This window comes from Orycteropus afer, unplaced genomic scaffold (genome assembly GCF_000298275.1).
Source record: "Orycteropus afer afer isolate SDZICR_OR568_19922 unplaced genomic scaffold, OryAfe1.0 scaffold00009, whole genome shotgun sequence".
In the NCBI taxonomy this organism is placed as follows: Eukaryota; Metazoa; Chordata; class Mammalia; order Tubulidentata; family Orycteropodidae; genus Orycteropus; species Orycteropus afer.
The window spans coordinates 8,264,763-8,288,770 of NW_006921596.1; the positions used below are offsets into that span (position 1 = coordinate 8,264,763).

The 24,008-nt window shown below is 39.7% G+C and overlaps 1 protein-coding gene across 1 annotated transcript in view; it reads left to right on the plus strand.

Moving 5' to 3' along the window:
* The window catches only part of LONP2 (lon peptidase 2, peroxisomal), a 127,027-nt gene that overhangs the window by 69,217 nt on the left and 33,802 nt on the right, over positions 1–24,008 (plus strand). The window contains exon 11 of the mRNA XM_007946886.2: positions 3,907–4,040. Within this exon, the coding sequence (XP_007945077.1) occupies positions 3,907–4,040 (134 nt within the window). The remainder of the gene's footprint in view (positions 1–3,906; positions 4,041–24,008) is intronic.

The following is a 24,008-nucleotide window of genomic DNA, read 5'->3' on the forward strand; positions in this document are numbered from 1 at the left end:
GGAAAATAAAGACACTTGATAGGGCCGGGGTCTTGCAACTGTTGAATTCTCTTAAGAGATAAGATGCTGCTTCCTGACGTCTGTTTTAGGTTTTCTGATTTTCTTGTCTATGACTGAAAGATTTTTCAAATCTTTAGAATTAACGCTGGAACAATAGAGAAGGTGCTTTGCAAGGTTTGCTACCAAGTGCTTAAGCCTGTGGCAAGCAGTGTATAAATTATGTGAGTAGAGTATTGCTCAGTCTAATTTATTGATTGCTAGTTTGAATGGAAAATGTACTCTGTTGAGAATTTATATCTACCATAGCCTCTTAGAGTTTTCCTGGCTCAGTATTACAGAGCCATTGCATCATCTGGCAGATTGTGTCAGACTGCCAGGCATACAGGCCTTTTCCAGTAACTTCTGGTTTTCAAAAAAAAACGTGAAGTGTCTCTCCATTTTGAAACTTTTATTTAGTGTTTGGCCAGTCAGATTGCCTTTTGATTTAAGTGAGCCTTCTTATGGAAGTCTTTTTTAAATTTATACACAGAACAGTGAGACGAAATCTGACCTGGAAGTTCCTTTTCTTAGCTTGTTTTCTGATTTACTAGGTCGATTCTGCCAGACATAAATTAGGTGATTTATATGCCAAAGTCTTCCAACAACTTCATTTCGTATAACCCTCCTAATGGCTCTGGGTAACTTTGAACACATGACTTAACCTTTCTGCTAGCGACTTTTTTTATGTCTCTAAAATATGAGTGATAGAGAAAATAGGCAGCATTTCTCTGAACCTGACTAATGATGATTCTGAAGACTAATCTTTATTTGTATTCCCCATTTATTGCTTGGAGAACTTTTTTCAAATGCTTGTTAGCTTGAAACCTCAGATATTAAAAGCTACCCCAAAAAAAAAAGCCAAACTCACTGCCGTTGAGTCGGATCCAACTCATGGCGACCCCTCCTTGGGTTTCCGAAGCAGTATCTCTACGAAAGTAGATTGCACAGTCTTCCTTCGAGAAGTGGGTGGTAAGTTTGAACTGCCAGCCTTCTGGTTAGCAGTCAGATGCCTTAGGCACTGCGCCACCATTAGGAAATGTGTAACAAATTTGAGTTTTCTGTTTTGGGGTTGTGTCAGAGTCGTAGACTCTTACTTAATGTTCAGCAGAAGGGGAGAGTATCTTAGAAGTCATGCAGTCCTGCTTACCTCCCGTATAACCAGCCTACTTGAATACTTCCAATGCTTGCTAAGATTCTTCCTGCTTCTACTCCCCCTTGCAGAGTATGTAACTGTAATCTTCATAGTCACCGCCATTTAATTTTCTAATTCTGGAATCTTAAGTATAACTTCTCCCTTGTACTCTTCTTTAGACATTTAAAAAAATGCTGTCAAATCTACATGCCATACATTTTTCTCATCTTCAAGCTAAATATTCTTATTCTCTTTACCATTCTTCTTGACGTTCTCACCTTCTTGAATGAATTTCACTTCTGGATGAATCCTGTGCTTTCAATCTCTCTTTTAAAATGAAATACTCAGAATGAAATAGAATTTCAGATGTGGCCTAAGCAGTTCATGGTATAGAGAGAATATTGCTTTTCTTGTTCTATTTTATTGGTCCCTGGGTGGCACAAACAGTTTGTACTTGGCTACTTATCTCAAGGTTGGCAGTTCAAATCCACCCAGCAGCACTACGAAAGAAAGGCCTGGAGATCTACTTTTATAAGAATATGGCCGTCGAAAACTCTGTAGAGGACACACATGGGATTGCCATGAGTCAGAATCAACTAGACGGTGGCAGATTTTGTTTGGTATATATCCCACAGTCCTTAGCTGTTTTAGGTCATCTTCTTGACTACTACACTTAGGATTAACTAATACTGTTAATTTTTTTCATATGAATTCCTGCTAAACTCAAGTCTATCCCAAATACAGAATTCCAGTTATATATTTTTTATTGTTAGCTTCAGCTGCCATTGCAACAAATTGGTTTGTTTTGGATCTTGATTACCATCAACTATATTTGTTTAGGGAGCTCTGGTAGCGTAGCACCTAAGGCACTTGACTGCTAACCAGAAGGCTGGCAGTTCAAACCCATCAGCCACTCCTCAGAAGGAAGATGGGGCAATCTACTTCTGTAGTGATACTGCCTCGGAAACCCAAGGAGGGGTTGCTGTGAGTCGGGGCCTACTCGACGGCACATAACAACAACAACATATTTGTTTATGTCTTCTGAAAATGAGCATGTGTATATCTTTATGTGTAAGTCTTTGTTGAGGAACAGCAACTAAGAAACATCAGCTGACTCTTATTTGGCACTGGTGATTCTTCCGTTTTCAGTTTAAAGATACTAGTAGGAGTTGGTTGTGTCTCCTTTCTTCCTGTCATCTATTAATGGTATACTAGCCATATTAGTTCATGGCCCGTTCTTGTTCTAAACGCGTAAAAAGGCTTTTTTGCCATCCATACTTTTTGGCAGCTTCACCTCGTTCTGAAGGTACTGTTCATGCCTGTCTTCATATGCTTCCTGAGCTGCTTTTCCTCCATCTTTTGTTCAAACCCTTTAATCTAAACTGATCAGCTAAAGCTGCCGCTACAGTTAGGGTTTTGTTTTTATATATTCGTTTATTTTTAAGTTGCCTCCCTATTTTCTTCCATGTTGAAATTGTATGTGGTTGTATAACATGAACTTTCTCTTACCATCCCTTTGATGAAATGAGTTTTACTCAGGACTTTGAACTGGTTCTTGCCAGTTCTTTTTTGGCCAGTGCAGTGAAATCAGAATAGACCTGAATTTGTAAAATGAGGGTGTACCAGAACAATAACCAGAGTGAGAAAGATTACATGTAAAAGCCCTGGATGAGAGATTGAGAAGAGGCATAGAGAGCCTTTTCAAGAGCCAGATACTGGAGATTGGATTATTGGCAATTATTGGAGAGTGACACACATTGAAAGTGGGGCAGTGGACCGCCACCTTTGAGTGTGGCACCACTGTTTCTGACTCTGCTGGTAAAGAGATTTTGTTGCTGTGGAATGTGCAAGCTGCCCGCATTTTCTAAGAAGGAGATTCAGTTTTTAGCAGGACGTCAACCTGTAATTTTTCCCATTGCAGTTATCATTCCTGTTTCACTTCACTGGCTATGACTGAATTGAGAAGGACCAGTTTGAAGCCCTGGTTTTACTTCAGCCCATCTAGCCGACAGCTCTATTTTGTCTTAGAACATTTTAAATCTGCTTCCCTAACATCTAAAATGTATGTCTAACTGCCTAATCAAATCCAATTTTTCAGGTAAAACTGCATTCTCTATCTGATGCTTCCCATTTCAGATCTAAATTTGGGAGGCCAAAATGGTTGTACCCTATAACAATATATGGAATAGCTTACAGAATTTTAGTTTAACATGCAAGTTTTTAAAGGCATCTCTGCTTAATCGTATTTAGAGTTCTTTCACAAAATCACAATGCTTGCATCACTTAACATTCTTTCTTTCTTTAGAAGCCCCACAATGAAAATACACTTAGTGTAGTTCCTAGTAAAAACTAGATTTCTGTCTTACTTTCTTTTTTGCTCTGTTTGAAAAGAAAGTTTTATTTTTCTGATTCTTCCAGTAATGTTTCAAGAATAATAAATTGCCTAGAATTCTTAAATTAAAAGCATTTGTTTGCAAGAACTCTGAAGGAATAAATGGTGTTTTATGTGCTACCAAATGTTTGAGTATAGAGTAATAGTGCAGGATAATCTGTAGCAAGGAAAAAATTTGTGGCCGAAAATGCTTTAACAAGAAATTTGAAGTATTGGTAAGTTACTATTCAACAAAGTTTAATGAACTTTATTGTTTCTTTGGTATAGATATTTATCACATTATTTCTGTCCATTTTCACAGATGGTGTTTAGCCAAAAATAAAATATTTTCCTTTGACAACAGGTATACCAGAGAGGCAGGGGTTCGTTCTCTGGATCGGAAGTTTGGAGCCATCTGCCGAGCGGTTGCCGTAAAGGTGGCAGAAGGACAGCATAAAGAAGCTAAGCTGGACCGCTCGGAAGTGACTGAGGGAGAAGGTCTGTGACCTTGATCTGATGCTCTCAGACTCGGTGGCTAGGAGTGAATGGCAAAATAGACTTGGGCATGGAGGGATGGTGCTGGGTTATCCTTGAAACGATGGCACATACCACTCGACTAATAGATGCTTCCAATGGCTGACTAATAATGTTTGATGTACTTTATGAAGGTGATTCTCTTTTACAAACAATATAGCATTTTAACTGGAATAATAATACATTACAGATAGGGTAGAACAGAAAACTATTACAGCCTTAAAATATCCAAGCTGTCCAAGTATTGCCAAGGCAGGTCTTTGTGCCCTGGAATAGCTTCATGTGTTGTAATCTGTTTTTTCCACATACTTTCTTTTACAGGTGTGCAATTAAAATGCAATTTAAATTATATTCTCAAAAAAATTATTGTGGATATGTTGTTGTTGTTGTTGTTATGTGCCGTCGAGTCGGCCCCGACTCATAGCGACCATATAGTGACGGGGAAAGTCATGGGGAGTGACTCTTGACTCTCCATCACTGAAGTGATCAAACATGGAGGTTTCCTTTGACAACCAGTTAAAATATTTTACCTTCTTGCCCAAGAACTATCAGGAGTTTCAGTTCATGCTGTTATGCTGTTAGCTAAACCTTACTTTAACAAACGTGCCTGGAATGGTAGGGAATTGAAAATGTTGTTTATAGTAAAATGATTGATCAGATGTTCTACTGTTTCCCTAGCTCTTTCCAAAAAGGAGCTGAATGAATGAATCATAATTTGTGGTAGGCTTGGGGAAATAGATACAGTTAAACATCTTTCTTGTCTTCTTTCTACTGTAAAGTGCAGTGCATTTTAAAACAGCAGTAGCATCAGAGAGAAGGCTGTCACCTAATCCTCCTGTTAGTGTGATGCTTCACCCTGCTCTCCCACTGTGCCTGGAGCACCTAAATATAGAACCTCTCTGGGTAATGTTCTCCAGAGAGCAAACCTCCTGTCTTCTGTTGAATTAGAGAAGGGTGGTTCCCTTAGAAGAGCCCTGATGGCACAGGGGCTGCTACCCAAAAGGTCGGTGGTTTGGAGCCACCGACTGCTCTTCAGGAGAAAGATGTTGCAGTCTGCTCTTACAAAGATATACAGCCTTGGAGCCCTTTGGGGACAGTTCTACTTTGTCTTACAGAGTCACTATGAGTCAGTATCTACTCAATGGCAGTGAGTTTGGGGTTTTTCATTTTGTTTTGTATTGTTCCATTATTAAGGAGCCCTGGTGCAGTAGTTAAGTGCTTGGCTGCTAACTGAAAGGTCAGCACTTCAAAACCATCAACTGCTCCATGGGAGAAAAGACCTGTTGATCTGCTCCAGTAAAGATTACAGCCTAGGAAACCCGATGGGGCAGCTCTGCTCTGTCCTGTAGAGTCACTATGATTGGAATCACTCGGCAGCACACAACAGCAGTTCCCTTATGTGTGGAAGAGGGTTAGGCACCGTGAGCTCCAGATGCTTCTTACACAGACTGAGATTTTGTGTTTTCAGTCGCAACCCTCACCATACTTACAAGGGTACCTCCGATTCTTGATTCTTTGAAGAATTTCTGTGGCTCAGATGGACTTGTTGGTTCCCCCTCTGCAGAATTGAAGTTCCCATTTTCTCTAGTCTACCAGGTATTTTATTACTTCTTCTCCATCCATTTTCTCTTTTCTAAAATTTTGTCAGCACCTCATCAGCTTTGTCTTCTTTCTCATTCTTTTTGTTCATATGGGTTTATGTTTTATTTCTTAGCTATCATTTTAGTAGGGTTTGAAGAGGAAATTTAGAGATAAACATGTGTTCAGACCACCATTTTTAGAAATCTGAATTTGTAAAAAGTCCCTTAGGTAAGTGATAGCCTATCAAGACTGGAAATGTAAGCTGGCAGGGTCGGTGAGGAGCTAAGCAGTATTTTTCCTTTCTCTTTCCCTAAATATAAAACCTTAATCTAGATGCTCCTCAATTTTCCCTTTTCATTCTTCCAACACTTCCTTTGTGTCGTGGCCTAAAGCAACTGAACCTGTCTTTTAGCTCTTTCATCCGTGAAAGGTAGAGAGTGAAATGAGTTTATCCAGCTAACACACTCTGAAAATTGTATATGAGTGTAGATGATGATTTTTAGCGTTCATAATAATAAATACACAAGGATTTACATCACAGGGAAGCTTTCCATAATTATAGATTGCTTAATGATTATAATACAGCTGTTAGTGTATTTCTAATGATGTGGGTAATCATATTAGCTACATAAAGAGAACCCACAAATATTCATGGACTTGTTCAAACACTTTGTGAACTGTGTGAGAACATAGTTTTTCATGGTAACATTTAATTGATTAATTTTTTTAGATCTGTTTCAAAGAACCTCTAAATGGAAACATAGTTAAGCAGATTGAGGTAGTTAAGATATTCCCCAGGACGTCTGACGAGTAAATAGTAGGATAAATGCTTGTCTCTTGAGCATGATTTTGGTTGTAGTCCTCTGGACTCTAAGCCTGTTCTCATATTGTACGATGCCCTTGAGCCAATTATAAGGTATTCTGAATTAGTATTTATGACTTCAGCCAAACTAAAGAAACATTTCTACAAAAGAGTCTACACTAAGTAGGAGATCCTGGATAGAGTGGGTGAACAATGTGGAACAAAACTCAAAATTGTTAAAAAAAAAAAAAAGAAAAAGAGGACCAGGTTTGCTGGTCTGCTAGAGCCTGGTGAAACCCCTGAGACTGTATGGCCCCTAGGTGCCCTTCAGGTCTGGAATTGAATCCACTCCTGTGGCTTCCAGCCAAGCAGAAAACAGGCATAAGAGCTGAACATTTATCTGAGGTAGATACACTCCTTAGAGAGATCAATCATGGGAGAATAGAAGGGCTGTTTATGCACTGGGAGACAGCTCGGGGGGCAGGAGTGCATGGAGTGAAGGACACAGGGAAGAGGTAACTATAGGGAGGAAATTGGAAGGGAGCTGTTGCATTGTGGGAAATTGCAGTTGATGTCATGAGACAAAGTGTGTGTGAATTTCTGTATGGAAAATGAATTTGCTCTGTAAACTTTCACCCAAATCACAATAACTATTAAAAAAAAAGTCAACATTAAGTTTTCATACCACAGAGTTCAAATGCAGCTTAGTAACTGAAAGTTTCTCATGAAGGAATGAATTATTTAAAATAAAAGTGTAAAACAAAATAACTGTTTTAGAAATTTCAACTAATGCAATGAGGGACTTATGCTTAATGTTAAAAATAATTCTGGGCTTAGAGTTATTGCCAGGAAGAAAAGTAATTTCAGGCCCCAAGTTTCAAAACAGGCAGAATCCTCCAGTATATTGAACTTTTTGGAGTAGTTACTAATGACTTGGGAGCTCTGGTAGCATAGTACTTAAGGCACTTGACTGCTAACCAGAAGGCTGGCAGTTCAAGACCACCAGCCACTCCTTGGAAGGAAGGTTGGGCAATCCTACTTCTGTAGTTATACTGCCTTGGAAACCCAAGGAGGGGTCGCTTTGAGTCGGGGCTGACTCGACAGCACATAACAACAACAACAACTGGCAATTAAATAGACCAAATAATAACAGAGTTTAAAAGGCAGGTGAAATTTATAATTGATCTGTGTTAGAGGAGGAATATGCTGCATTTTTTTTCTGTATGTTATTAGTGTATTCTCAGTGGCCTTTTTCCTTTTTGGTATATTTATTATGTTGAGAGATAAGAATACCTGACTAAAATTTTATTTCACTTTTTGCCTGCCTTTAGCTTACGACACCGATGTGTTCAGTTTGACATACCCAAGGTCTTTCTCTGTAACCACACCCACTGTCATCGAATCGATTCCGACTCACAACAACCCTCTAAGGCAGAGTAGAGGGGCCCCATGAGGTTTCCAAGGCTGTCAGTCTTTATGGAAGCAAAACTGCCTCCTCTTTTTCCCACTGAGTGGCTGGTGGGTTCAAACTGATAACCTTTTGGTCAGCAGCCAAATGTTTTAACACGACGCCACCAGAGCTGCTTTCTCTGTAAAGAGTTAGGCGAATGTCCTTTGTTCAGGTACTCAGTACTTTGTTGTTGGGGGCCATCGAGGTGATTTTCAGCTCATGGCAGCCCCATGTGGCAGAACTGCCCCCACGGCATTTCCTGGGCTGTAATCGTCAGATAAGCAGGTCATCAGGTCTTCCTCCCGCAAGTTGCAAGTCAAGTCGCGAGTCGATGGGTAGGTCTGAATCCACTGACCTTTCTGTTACAGTTGAGAGCTTAACCATTGTTCCACCAGGGCTCTTAAGTAAGAAAAACCTCCTGGTATTTTGATTGTGATTGTACTGACTCTCTAAATCACTTTGGGGAATATTGACAGTTTGATACTATCCAGTTTTCCAAATCATGACATGATACATGGTTTCATTTATTTAAGTCTTCTTAAGTAAATTTTTTTTTATTTTAATTTGGGTGAATGTTTACAAATAGAGAAGAAGCTGTGGTGGAACAGTGGCTAAAACATTTGACTGCTAACCAGAAGGTTAGCGGTTCAAACACATGAGTCGCTCCTCGGAGGGAAGATGAGACAATCTACTTCCGTAAAGATTAGCAGTGTTAGAAAACCAGTGGGGTTGCTATGAGTCGGAATCAACTTGATGGCAGTGGGTTTTTAAAGGCAGAGAGCAAATTGGTTTTCCATTCGACAATCTATAGACATTCTGTTTCGTGACATTTTACTGCAATCCCAAGCTGTAATCTTGCTTCTTCCCTCTGTCTATCCCTTCCTTGTGTCCTCCCTTCCATCCCCTCCCACCTTCCTGACTCTATCCCTGAGCAAACGCTATCCTCCTGATCTCATATGCTTGGTTGTTCTAATGCGTGCATACCCTCCTGATACTACTGTTCGCCTTATAGGCCTATCGTGTGGCTGACACTTGAGTCACAGGGGTTAAGTTTACTTCCTAACTTGAAGGTATCTAAGGGCCATAGTCCCAAGGGTTCCACTAGTCTTCATCAGATCAATTAGTGGTTTATGATTTATTGTTTCACATTTTCCCCCACTCTATCCAGAACCTCTTATTGTGATCCCTTTCAGAGCAGTCAGCAATGGCAGCCAGGCACCGTCTAGTTCTGGTCTCAGGGTTGTGGAGGCAGGGTTCATGTGCTCCATTAGTCCTTTGGACTAATTGTTTCCTATGCCTTTAATTTTTGCTCTGGAGCGGGTACCTTAGATGGCCACTCACAAGCTTTTAAGATCCAGTTGCTGCTCGCCAAAGTAGGATGTAGAACATTGTCTTTGTGGACTAGGTTATGCCAGTTGAGCTTAGTGTCCTCCAAGACTAGAGTCCTGACTCTCCATACCTGTGACTTGTTCTTTCACAGTGTTTGGTTATGATTGAGATGTTTTCATATCTTTGTCCCCTGTGTACTCTGCTACATTCCTGGATATATTTGCAACACATATAAATACATAGTAGAGACAGCCTTTGTCAGTCCTGTATATATTCATAGGTGCAGTCCCATTCACCTTCCCAGCCTGTTTGGATTGAGTATCTTTATGTATCTACTCATAAATTATTGTTATTACTGTTATGGGAGGTTTGTGTGTGTGATAGTATTCACCTTTCTTGCCTTTAACTCTTCTGCTCCTCCCTGTGTCTTCCTTTGTCTCGATCATTGTGTGTTGACTTCCCTCTTTTGTATATTGCCTTTCCCATCACCCAAGTTAATACGTGTCTACTACCCTCTAGTTGATGATTTTCCCTCTCTTCCCCTCCCTCCTTTAGTAGCCTTCAAAGAAAGGAGTAAAACCTTTTCCTGACTTTTCACAGTACTTGGTTTAATACAATAATTGTCCTTTTGTGATTGACTAATTTCATGCACTGTAATATCCTTTAGATTCATCCATGTTATGACTCATTTTGCAGATTCAACATTGTTCTTTTACATTGCGTAGTAGTATTCCACTGTGTATATGTACGTGGTTTGTTTATCCATTCATCCATTGGTGGACACTTAGGTTGTTTCCATCTTTTTGCTGTTATGAATAATGAATAATGCTGCCATGAACAAGGTGTCATGTCATGGCTCTTACTTCTCTAGGATATATACCTAGTAGTGGGATTGTAAAAATGGGGATTCTGAAACACTTAATTGTTCTCATGAGGAACCTGTACATAGACCAGGAGGCTGTCATTAGAATGGTTTAAAATCAAGAAGTGAGTGTGTCAGGGTTGTATCCTTTCACCATACTTACTCAGTCTGTATGCTGAGCAAATAATCTGAGAAGCTGGACTATATGAAGAAGAACAAGGCATCAAGATTGGAGGAAGAATCATTAACAGCTTGTGATATGCAGATGGCACAACTTTGCCTGCTGAAAGTGAGGATGACTTGAAAACTTAATGATGAAGCTCAAAGGCTACAGTCTTCCATATGGATTACAGTTGAATGTAACAAAAATGAAAATCCTCACAATTGGGCCAGTAAGCAACATCATGATAAATGGAGAAAAGATTGAAGTTATCAGGAATTTAATTTTACTTGGATCCACAGTCAATATCCATGGAAGCAGCAGTCAGGAAATCAGACGTCGTGTTGCACTGCTGTAAAAGAACTCTTTAAAGAGTTAAGAAGCAAAGATGTCACTTCGAAGACTAAGGTGTGCCTGAACTAAGCCATAGCCTTTTCATTTGCCTCATTTGTATGTGAAAGCTGGACAGTGAACAAGGAAAACCAAAGAAGAATTGTGGCCTTTGAAGTGTGGTGTTGGTGAGGAATACTGAAAATACCGTGGACAGCCAGAACAAACAAATCTATCATGGAAGAATTGCAGCTGGAATGCTCCTTGGAAGCGAGAATGGCCAGACGTCATTTTACCTACTTTGGTCATGTTGTCCCAAGGCACCATTCCCTGGAGAAGGACATCAGACTTGGTAAAGTAGATGGTCAGCAAAGAAGGGGAAGACCCTCAACTAGATGGATTGACACAGTGGATGCAACAGCGGGCTCAAGGATGGCAACAGTTGTGAGGATGGCGCAGGACTGGGCACTGTTTTTTTGTTGTTGTACACAGGGTCACTACGAGTCAGAGCTGACTTATCGGCACCTAACAACAACAACAGTGGGATTGCTGGATCGTACGGTATTTCTGTTTCCAACTTCTTAAGAAAGCACCATACTGCTTTCCACAGTGGTTGTACCATTTTACAATCACGTCAGTACTGTGTGTGAGTGGTCCAGTCTCTCTACACCCTCACCAGCATTTGTTATTTTCTGTTATTTGGCATAATACCATTACTGCTGAGGTAGGATATTATTTTGTTGTTTTGATTTGCATCTCTCTAATGGCTAATGAGCTCTAGCATTTCTTCATGTGTTTGTTAGCTGCCTGAATGTATTGTTTAGTGAAGCATCTGTTCATGTCCTCTGCCCATTTTTTTAACTGAATTGCTTGTCTTTTTGTTGTTGTTATTGAGGTATTGTATTGAAGTTTTCTATAAATTTTGGAGGTTAGGCCTTTGTCTGATATATTGTGGCCAAAATTTTTCCCCAGTCTTTAGGTTCTCTTTTTACTCTCTTGACAAAGTCTTTTGATGCACATAAATGTTTAAATTTTAGGAGGTCCCAATTGTGTGTAATTTGTCTTTAGCTATTTGTGCATTTTTATTTATGTTTGGTTGTGTATTTGTGCCATATATTCAAAAAAAAAAAAAAAAAAATCAAACTCACTGTTGTCGAGTCAGCTCTAACTCATAGCGACCCCTCCTTGGGTTTCCAAGGCAATATCACTATGGAAGTAGATTGCCCAATCTTCCTTCTGAGGAGTGGCTGGTGTGTTTGAACCATCAGCCTTCTGGTGAGCAATCAGATGCTTTAGGCACTACTCCACCAGAGCTCCTGTGCCGTATATTAGGGCCCCAAATTTGCTTCTGTTGTTTCTTTAATAATCTTTATCGTTTGGGGTTTTATATTTAGGTCTTTGATCCATGTTGAGTTAGATTTTGCATATGGTGTGAGGTAAGGATCCTGTTTCATTTTTCTGCAAATAGATGTCTAGTTTTGCCGGCACCATTTGTTAAAGACACCACCTCTTCCCCATTTGATTGGTTTCAGTCCTTTGTCAAAGATCAGTCAATCTACTTCCGTAGTGATATTGCCTTGGAAACCCAAGGAGGGGTAGCTCTGAGTTAGAGCTGACTGGACAGCAGTAAGTTTGATTTTTTTGGATAGATTTACTTCTGGGTTCTCAATTCTGTTCCATTGGTTTTTGTGTCTTTCATTATACCAATATCAAGCTGTTTTGACTACTGTGGCCATATAGTAGGTTTTGAGATCAGGGAGTGTGAAACCACCACACAGGGAGTGTGAGTCTTCTTTAGTAATATTTTGTATCTGGGGTCTCTTTCCTTTCCAGATAAAATTGTAATTAGCTCTTCTATCTCAAATCTTTATTATTTCCTTTCTTCTAGTGACTGTCATCCTTTTTGTTGTTGTTTTACTAATATTGAGAGATTTGGGTTAAGGTATTAATTTTGAGTCTTTCTTCTTTTTGGATGTGTGCACCTATTGCTATAAATTGTCCTTTGTATACTGCTTTTGCTGTGTCCCAAAGATACTGGTATGTTGTGTTTTCATTCTCATTTGATTCAAGAAATTTTTCTAGTTCTTTTTTTTTTTTTTTTCCTATTACTTGGTAGTTTTTAAGCAGGGTTTTATTCAATTTCCATGTTTTTTTGGGTTTTTTTCCTCCTTGATCTTCTTGTTGATTTCTAATTTTATAACATTGTAAACTGAGAAAATGCTTTGTAACGTTTCAATGTTTTAAAATTTAGTGTGGCTTGCTTTGTAGCCTAACATATGATATGGTCTGTTCTGGAGAAAGTTCCATGTACACTATAAAAGAATGTACATTGTTGGGTGGAGTGTTCTGTATACGTCTGTGTGGTCTAGCTGGTTGATTGTGGTGTTTAGATTTTCTGTATTTTTTTTATAGCTGTTCTGTACTTCATGGAAAGTAATGTATTATTGGGAAGTTGTTGATTTCTCCTTTTGAATTCTGTTAAAGTTTGATTTATGTATTTGGGGACTATTTCATTGGATGTGTAGATATTTATTATGGTTATGTCGTCTTGTTCAATTGACACTTTAATCATTAATTTGTGCCCTCTTTTTGCTTTGTGTTTAGAGATTGGCATCTCTGGTTCCCTATTTTCCATCTTGTAGGTTTATTTTATTTTGGATCTTCTGTGTCTGGGTTGACTTCCAATTAATGTTGCCCTATGTCTTAATCTCTAGTTGTTGTCTGCTGTTGGTATTTCTTTGTCTGGAAGACTCCTTTTAGCATTTTTTGGTAAGGTTGGTCTGGGCTTTGCAAATTCTCTTAATTTCTGTTCATCTGAGAATGTTCTAATTTCACCATTAAGAGGGAATTTTGCTGGATATATAATTTCTTTATATTAGGGAAGTTTTCTTCCAACAAATCTTTGACATTTTCTCAGTGCTTTTTTGGTCTCTTACTGTTCTGAAATTCTTTTGTAATGATTCTTCTTCATGGTGTCCCAAATGAATCATAAACTTGGTTCATTTTATTTAATTCTTTTTTCCAATTGTTCCTCCAGTAGTTTAGTGTTGAGAGATTTGTCTTTGGTCTTGCTAATTTTGTGTTTCATTGATTTAGTGTTCTACTTTGTCCTTCCAATGTGTTATCCATTCCTGGAATTTTAATATTAATCTTTTGGATTTCTGTTTGCTGTTTTTTATGGTTTCTAATTTGGCATTTATTTTGTCAATTTGTTCTTGTATTTTTTCTTTGAATTCTTCTAGGGTTTTCTGTGTTTTCCTTGATTTTCATCTGTGGTTTTCTTGAACTTTCTCAGTCCTTTGAAGGTACCTAAATATAATTCTTTTGAATTCCTCATCAGGTAATTCCACCAACATTTCTTCCTCCAGAGGATTTTCTGGCCCCCTGCTTTGTTCTCTTATTTGTTTGAGGCGTCATGTCCTGTTTTTTTGTGTGTGTGTATGATTTGAAGTTTTCTTTTGTCTCTGAGACATTATAGTGTTACTGATTAATTTGTTGATTGTATGTTGGTTTGCGTCACCCTGGGTTTTTTTGTTTGCTTATTTTTGGTTTGTTTTGTTTAGTGTATTCAGGCAGTAGGGCAGCCATGTTACTCTGGTTGCTAGTTTGGCAGCACTGGGGCACTCACTCCCTGACTCTGAGCAGCTTCAGTAGCAGGTGGGAGTGGTGGGTGTGACTCTAATCACTGATTATGCAGAGCAGCCGAGGGCAGGCTGGGCAAGTGTTGGCTGCTGTCTGTGGGTAGGGCTGCAGGTGTGGTTGAGTAGTGTGGCTGGCTTCCAACTGCTGGGGAAACATAGAAAGAAATGGTGGCAGAGGGGAGTCATGGGAGAGGAGAGAGGAAGAAATGAAAAAAGGTGGGAAAGAGGGAGATGTAAGAAAAGAGAAGAAGGAAAAGAAAAAAGAAGAAGGACGAAAAACTCCATCAATGACAAGAAACAAGTGGCAAGTGACAACCACCAAACATGGTTGGGATGGAAATGTGGTCTTGCTGTGTGGGAGTGCGCACCACTGCATATGGAGACCAGCAGTGGCACTGCTGAGTGCAAGGGGGTGGCAGGCAAGGTGCTCGCTCGGCTGGATTCCAGGAAAAAAATGAAGGTGCGGGGAAGTGGGAGGAAGAGGTTAAAAAAGAAAAAAAGGCAAGGTGGGGAAGAGGGAAGGATTGAGAAGTAGCAAAGAAAGAGAAAGGGGGGAAAAAAGAACAACTGGTGTGTGTGTGTTAGCTGCCAAGCATGGCTGTAGCAGGAACGGGGAGCTCACTCCAGGAGAGCTAACATTACCACCCACGGAGGGGTGAGGGCAGGTGCTGCTGACCACAAAGGTACGGGCGGGAACAAAAAGAAAAGACGAAACAATGAAAGGTAGGGTGAAGGGGAAGAAACAAATGCAAATGAGGGAAAGGAAAATGGAGAAGAGGGAAGAACTAAGAAGAAAAAGGGAGAAAGAAAACAGAGCAGCAAAGTACTGTCAGAAGTGCCAGTCCCCAAACCTGTCTGCTCCAGAGAGCACACTTCTGCCCAGGGAGGGGCTCCTGCTCTTCAGAAAAGATGGAAGAATGGAAGAACTAAGCAGGAAGATTTTAAAATATAGAACAGCAGGCCAGCACTGGCAGCGGGGGTTGTTTGACCAGCCTGGTAGGAGTGGGGACAGCCACATTTCTGTTCACTGGGAGGTTGCGGGACGTTAGGAGAGAGGTCATACCTTTCTGGTTACCTGATCACCAGTGTGGGTTCTGGGGCAGTCCTTGGCAAGTGGAGCCGGCTTCTGGTTCCTAGTCTCATCAGAACATTGCTTACAGTAATTCACAATGGCCACGCTGCTAGTTAGCAGTTTACCACTCCTTGTTGACTGCTTTTGTCAGTCTCTTCCTCTCATTGGGAGCTCTGGTAGCATAGTGGCTAAAGCACTTGACTGCTAACCAGAAGGCTGGCGGTTCAAACCCACCAGCCACTCCTCGGAAGGAAGGTTGGGCAATCCTACTTCCATAGTGATACTGCCTCGGAAACCCAAGGAGGACCGCTATGAGTCGGGGCCGACTCGACGGCACATAACAACAACAACAACAACACCTCCCTCTCATTGGTATTTGATCTACTTCTGTGTCCTCGCCTTTAAAACTCGGGGGTCCAGGGTTGTCATCCACAGCTGGTTTCCTTGTCTTTTCAAGTTTCTGTTGGAGAGGATCTGGATACTGTCTGCCCACTCTACCATCTTGGACCCAGAACCGTGTTTGTATTTTTAAGTACTTCAGAGTTTTCAGTGTAGAGTTTTCACATATTTGTTATGTATATATATTATTGGAAATGATTTTTTAAATTTCATTTTCTAATTATTTGTTAGGAGCTCTGGTAGCATATTGACCTTGTATCCTACAAACTTGCCAGATTGAGTCTTCTAGTAATTTGTAGATTCTTTTAGATTTTCTGTGTGTATCATGCAAGTTTTAAACTTCTTCCTACACCTCTTATTTCATTTTTTACCTAATGTACTAGCTAGGACTTCCAGGAAAATATTGAAACGGGGGTGGGGGGATGTGAACAGAATAAAAGGCCTATGAAGAAATTACTAACTTGTATAGCCTTTGTACTTTTAGGCCGCCACTCATCATGTAATGATTGTTATAAAATGTTATTTGAAGAGACTCTTCAGTAGCCATCTAGTTTGACCCTGATTGATTTATAAATCCCTTCACAACGTTCCCAATAAACACTAAACCCTACCATATTTTTCTCAAATAATGTGCATTATGTGGTTTTTTTGGCGACTTGCACAACTTCTCACGTTATTTTCCTGGCTGTGCGTGGTATATGTGTGGTACAGTGAAAAAACACAGTGTGCTTTGCCTCGTTCACGTTTAGATAGCTGTGTCCCAGTCTGTAGGAAAATAGAAACTATAAACTGGAAAAATGACTAGTGGTTAGTTGGTGTGAGTCATAAGCCGTAGGATTTGATGTCAGTGGAGACGGGCCTATCATCTCATGATAGATTCCTTGGTGCTCCTGCTGACCACAAAACACTGGGCTAACTAAGCCAGTAGACCACAAATCTGTCCAACTCTCCGGCAGTTAGAGTTCAGCCTGTATCCCATTTTGGCTGAGTTGCATTTTGACATGTATTGTTTCCCTGGTATGTTTGCCTTAATGTAGGAAAGTGAAATCAACCTAATGTAGTGGTAGAGGAAGGTACATAAAATACCCTTAATTCCTTGGGCTGCCCTTTCCAAACAGATCCATCAGAATGAAAGATTTGAATTTTGAGCGCTCATTCTCCTCATTCATTGACTTTATTTCTTCCAGTTCACTACATCTTGACTACTGGCCAGAGTACACTAGTGGGAGAAATGGATCCTGCCGTTTATGTGAGTGTGCGTAGTGCCAGGACGTCAGATTGCCATGGGGTGGAGCCCCACAGTCTCAGGTTTTGTGCTTGCTCTTCTGCTCATCTTTATCCTTAGTCACTTTACATCACACTCTTTGGAAAATGCTCACTCTTCCTTTCTCAGGATGCAGTTCTCCGGGAGGAGTGAGTCTGCTGTTGGGCTGCTTTCTGGACTTCTTTGTTGTGGCTTCCTGTCATGACTTCTCAGTCCCTAAGCATGCCTTATACTGGTTATTCTAACCCTGGCTCCTTCCTAAACAAGAAGCTGCCCCTATTGAAGAAGATTGAAGTGCTTTTGATCTCTCAGCTTTTTCTTGGCTCCTCTTCATGTCTGAAGCATATCTGTTTTCTTGTCTACTGTCATGAGAACATTTCTTATGTTCACGGAAAATACTGTATATCATGTTTTTAGAAAGTAACCTCCGTGCCTTGTGTAACTTTTTGCTAAATTCTTTGTCTTTGTCTTTGTCTTCTTGGAGCTGTTTGCTACTTGTGGTAGAATCTGTGTCTTTGTCTTTCGGATTTTACATTAGTTCTCTGTTGCTGCATAACAAAGTGCCCCAGAATTTAGCAGGTTAGAGCATTTAACAGACATTTATCATCTCCCTGTTTCTGTGGGTCAGGAACCCAGGACCAGCTGAGCTGGTTAATTCTGGTTTAAGATCTCTCTTGAGGTTGCGTTAGCTGTCAGCCAGCTGAAGGCTTAACCGAGGAAGGATCTGCTTCCAGGCTCACTGACATGGTTGCTGGCAGATCTCAGTTCCTTGCTGGCTGTTGGTTTTCAGTTCCTCACCACATGGGCCTCACCAGAGGCTCAGGACCGCAGCTGGCCTCTCTCAGAGTACTATGTAAGCGGAAGGGAGGGGCAGAAGAGCGAGACACCCGAAGACAGAAGCTGCAGTCTTTCATAAGCATCGCTTCAGCTATATTCTGTTGGTCACACAGACCCTGGTACAGTGTGAAAGGACACTACACCAGCACATAGTAGGGATCATTGGGGATTATATTAAAAACTGGTGCCCACAGATTTGTTCATTTTGGGTTATTTGAAACACAGTTGCTATAAATTTCTATTAAAACAACCCCCAATTCCCATAGATGAACTGGATTATTTAGAATTCTAAAGAAAATCTGTGGTTTGGGTTGTTGACAGAGAGTAGAATTTATGTGCACAAACATGGTTAAGAAGCTAGTTACTATTGTCCATTGGGTGGGCCTCCAGAGAACAGCCCAGTAAGACTGTCACCCCCAAGCACTGGATGACTCTTCAGCACCAATGGAGACAACCTTTGTTTGTCAGCGTTTAGTAACGTATTTTTTGTGGATGTGGATTTTGAGTTTTTGAACATGAAAACTTTGTTAGTTGTTTTTAGTGAAGTGAGGACAGTAGACTAGGTTCCTTTTACTTAGTTCCAGTGACATGTAAAAGTCCTCAAACGTTTTAACCTAAATCCTGTATCTTCCCTTCTGACTGCATTTAGAATAATAAAGAGAGAGTAATATGTGTGTGCGTGCGTGTGTGCACACGAGTCCCTTTTTGCCCCAGAACCACAGACAGATGGTTTGGCTATTTTAGACTGTTACAGTACTCAGAAGTCAGATTTTTAACTTCTGAAGAAATGCCTAGGTCTGATGATAAGAGGTCTTTAAGTATAGTGTGACAAGTCACAGCTATGGCTATACTAGAAGCTGAATTATTATATTATACTGGAAGCTGAATTACAGTAGTTGCATTTTCTTACTTTCTAGGCGGCACAGTTTTGAACATTGCTGCTGGTTCCTGTAGAATCTCCTTACTTAAAGGATGTAAACAGTCATCACAGGAGCTCTGGTAGCATAGTGCCTAAGGCACTTGACTGCTCACCAGAAGGCTGGCGGTTCAAACCCACCAGCCACTCCTCCGAAGGAAGGTTGGGCAATCCTACTTCCACAGTGATACTGCCTCGGAAACCCAAGGAGGGGTCGCTATGAGTCAGGGCCGACTCGACGGCAAACAACGACAACAAACAGTCATCACAGTCTAAGACTCTATCATCACAAGCTAGCTTTGACGCTTTGGCTGTTAAATAGCTATCAAACTTGAGCTGATTTCTGATTAAAGACCCAGCTTGCAAAGATATGGCTTAGAAGTTTGAATTCAGTTTTATATTTTCAATATTTCAAGTCTTGCTTCATTCTGTTTGTTCATGCTTATCTTTCCTTTTGATTAGTGGCCAAGGACAAGTAGAAATTTATAATCGTCAAAGAAATTAAGACTACTGCAGAAGGAAGATGGGGCAATCTACTTCCATAAAGATTTACCACCTTGGAAACCCAGTTGGGATCGCTGTGAGTCAGAATCAACTCAATGGCAGTGAATTTTGATTTGGTTTTTGAGTTTACTGAGGAATATGGATTTCACAGACAGAGTTTCAGTCTTCAAGGCACTTGACTTATGGGTTTTAAAGTTTTGAGTGTTCGTAGGGTTCTGTTACAGCTTACTGAATTTTGCAAACAGCCCGATATTATAATGAATTTGTTGTTGTAGTTGTTGTTGTTATTTGCCCTCGAGGCCTGCATTAAGACTTTCTATGAGGCTCTGGTAGCGTAGGGCCTAAGGCACTTGACTGCTAATCAGAAGGCTGGTGGTTCAAACCCACCAGCCACTCCTTGGAAGGAAGATGGGGCAATCTATTTCCATAGTAATACTGTCTCAGAAACTCAAGGAGGGGTCGCTGTGAGCTGGGTCGGACTGGACGGCATATAACAACAACAGCAGCATGTTAAATCGTTTGCATTTGTCAGGGTTATTAGGCATGATGGGTCCAAACATCTAAAATCAGTTGGTGTTCCAGTGAAAATACCATGTTGGTATACAGTCTGATGAAGGTATGCTAAATATTCTTTTCTACGTTTGACTTTTATACTGACTTACTGATTGTTCGCTCATCAGTATTGGCCTGGTTTAGGAGAGATTATCTGCCCCAGCAGATAGGAAGGCAGCAGCAGTGAAGGAAAAACCGTATTTAATATATGATAGGACAGAATAAGGGCTTCTGGTGGTGTAATGGTTAAGGCATTTGGCTGCTAGCCAGAAGGTCGGTGGTTCGAACTCACCAGCTGTTCCAGAGAAGAGATTGGGCAGTCTGATTCCGTAAGATTTATAGCCTTGGAAACCCAGTGGGTGTTACTATGAGTCAGATTCAACTTGATGGCAGTGAGTTTGGTTTTGGCTTTTTGAGGAGCAAAATATTTGTTACTTAAATTCTGTATTTGGACAGGAAAATCAAATATTAAAGTCTTTGTTCCATTTAATAAATCACATGGAAAGATGCAATAGCCTTTGGATGTCATTGTTACACTTTATCAAAACCAGCCTTTCTAAGTTACAAGATACTGAAGCAGTGCTTGTGTGTGTTTGTTTTAATATTACAAATGATCTCTGCATTTTATCTACTAATCCACTTAACATAATTCTCAAAGAATATTTTCTCTAATAAAGAAAATAAGAGTATTAATCCATAAAGCCCACAGGGGGGCAGGGGTACAAGCTCCCGGTCTAGTCCTAAAGATAGGATCTTACGTCTTAGACTCTTGTATATGATGATTTATTCAATCAGTGAGTGAGTTAGCATTTACTGAATACTTACTATATGCCAGATTCTAAATTGGATTCTGGGAAGCAGATGAAAGAGCCTTTTAACAAATGAGTAGTCTCTTGGGGGAGGTACATATTAAACAAATAATTTTAAAATGGGGAATAAATGTTTTTTAAAGTGCTATAGAGGCACTGACTAGATCATCAAAAGCTTCACTTTATTTAGTATAGAGATGGTAGCTTTTTTACTGCTTTTAGTAAATTGAGACAAAAGGATCATTTACTTATCAGTAAGCTCAAAATTCATTTGAATGGAAAACTTTTTTTTAGATACCTTTTTTTAAAAAAATTTTCATGAATAGGTAATTTCTACTAAAATTAAAAAATAGTTCACAATTATAACTTCTCCTTATATTGCAATGGTTATTTATTGAAATGTTTACTTGGTAACTTGAAAGACAACATATTTCATGATGTTAAGGGTATATTACTGTCCCCAAAATAATGTAGAAAATATTGACAGAAAGGGCCTAGAAGACTTTCTTGCTAGCATGAAGGTTCTTCTGGGCATCTGATGCACAGATCTCTCCATTACGACCCAAAACCAAACCAAACTCACTGCCATCGAGTCAGGTCTGACTCGTAGCGACTCCTCCTTCAGTTTCCAAGGTGATATCGTTACAGAGGTACATTGCCCAACCTTTCTTCCGAGGAGTGGCTGGTGGGTTTGAGCCACCAGCCTTCTAGTTAGCAGTCAGATCCCTTAGGCATTATGCCACCAGAGCTCCTGACAGCACAGAATTATACAGTTGGAAATACTCAGGTTTTTCTGATTTGTTTTTAAGATACTTTGTTTTCCACCTTCTGCCTTCCCAAGAGAAGCCTTTCAGATGCATTGTATCTGTGGTCAGTTTAGCTGTAAGGCACATAATTAGAAGTGACAAAATCAAAACCACTTATAGTCTCAGCATCTCATCTCACTTTCCAAAATTGGCTCAGTTTAATAAATAAATAAATAGTTGTTTCTCTTTCTCCCTAAACAGGGTCAGAATCCATGTGTGTTGAAGAGTTGAGATATCAGTATCTCTCCCTTACTGATTGATGCATGACCTCTCTGCCAGCTAGCTGTTAATGCACTCAGTAACATAGCTGCTATACTCTGCACACAAATATTTGCAGTTCAGGCACTGGACTGTAGTGAAATTATAATGAAGCAAGTTTCATTTTGCTCTTACTCTACAATAGCTCAGTGTGATGGGATTCAACTTGTAAGAAAAAATAGAGTGCTTATTTTTTTTTATCATTTAGTAATCATTTTGCTATATAATTTACTTCTATTGATGAAGAATGTTTGTATATTTACTTGAGAAAATGAACATTAAAAACTTAGTACATTTTTGGCAAATCAAAGTAATAATTACGAATTTTGGTGATTTGTCATTTGTTCACAGATGTTATTAAAATTTGAGAGTTAAACAGCCAAATTTAATTTAATTTAACACCATATTTGAGTACCTATTTTGTATAAGTCACTATGGTAAATTCACCTAGCTTTTGTTTTACTGCTGAGGAAACTAGAGCCCAGTTTCTTAACCAAGATTATGCTCCATAAATGTTAGTTGTAGTACTGTCTGGGTGGTGGTTGTTCCTTCAATCTACAAGACATTCCAGAATAATGGGAGCTAAGATTAGAAAGATATTGGCAGTAAATTGTAATAGATCTTGAATATAACTCTTAGGAGTGGAACTTATTTAATTTGTGATGAAAAACTAGCAAAGATATTTAAATCCAGAAATGATGTCTTTTCACACTCCCTACCCACTGCCATCGAGTTGGATCCAACTCATAGCGACCCCTCCTTGGGTTTCCAAGGCAGTATCACTACAGAAGTAAATTGCCCAACCTTCCTTCCGAGGAGTGGCTGGTGGGTTTGAACCATCAGCCTTCTGCTTAGCAGTCAAGTGCCTTAAGGCACTACGCTACCAGAGCTCCTGGAAATAATATCTTTAGAACAATTAATTTAGAAGTAGTGAATAAAATAGATAGTAGGAGTATGAGGCAGACAGACTGCCTAGTGATAATCTAGGCAGGAAGGATAATAGTCATTTATATAGGGCCTACTATTTAGATTCCAGATTCATACTGTGAATCTAGGAAAATTGGAAGTTGTCAAAAATGAAATGTAACACATAAAGGTCAATATATCCTAGCCATTAGTGAGCTGAAATGGATTGGTATTGGCCATTTTGATTCAGACAGTCATATAGTTGTCTATGCTGGAATGACCAATTGAAGCGGAATGGTGCATTGCATTCATCATCATAAAGAACACTTCAGGCTCTATCCTGAAGTACAGAGCTGTCATGGATAGGCTAATATCCCTATACCAGAAGGAAGACCAGTTAATACTACTGTTACTCAAATTTATACATCAACCACAAAAGCCAAAGATGAAGAAACTGAAGATTTTTACCTACTTGTGAAGTCTGAAATTAACCAAACAAGCAATCAATATGCATAATAATTACTGGTGACTGGAATACAGAAGTTGAAGCATCACTAGTTCAAAAATATGGCCCTGGTAGTAGAAATGATGTAGGAGATCCCATGATAGAATTTTGCAAAACCAACAACTTACTTACTGCACATATCTTTTTCAGCAACACAGATGGTAATTATATAAGTGGACTGTATGAGAGGTAATACACAGGAATGAAATCAACTACACCTGTGGAAAGAGATGATGAGGAAGCTCAGTATCATCAAGTGAGAACGAGGCCAGGGGCTGACTGGAACAGACCATCAAGGGTTTATATGCAAGTTTTAAGTTGAAGCTGAAAAAAATTAAAATAAGTCCACGAGAACCAAAATACAACCTTGAATATATCCTACCTGAATTTACAGACCATCTGAAGAATAGATTTCAAGCATTGAACACAATGACCAAAGACCACACAAGTTGTGGGATGACATCAAGGATATCATATATGAAGAAAGAAAAGGTCATTAAAAAGACAGGTAAAAAGAAAAGGCCAAAATGGATGTCAGAAGAGACTGAAATGTGTTCTTGAACAGAAGAGTAGCTAAAGCAAATGGAAGAAGTGATGAAGTAAAAGAGGTGAACAGAAGAATTCAAAGGGTGGTGTGAGAAGATAACTTATAATGAAATGTGCAAAAACCTGGAATTAGAAAACCAAAAGGGAAGAATATGCTCAGCATTTCTTAAGCTGAAAGAACTGAAGAAAAAATTCAGTTCTCGAGTTGCAATATTGAAAGATTCTAATGGCAAACTATTGAACGATACAGGAAGCCTCAGAAGAAGATGGAAGGAATACACAGAGTCACTGTATTGGAAAGAATTGGTCAGCATTCAGCCATTTCAGGAGATAGCGTATGATCAAGAACTGATGGTATTGAAAGAAGAAGTCTAAGCTGTACTGAAGGAATTGACAAAAAAAA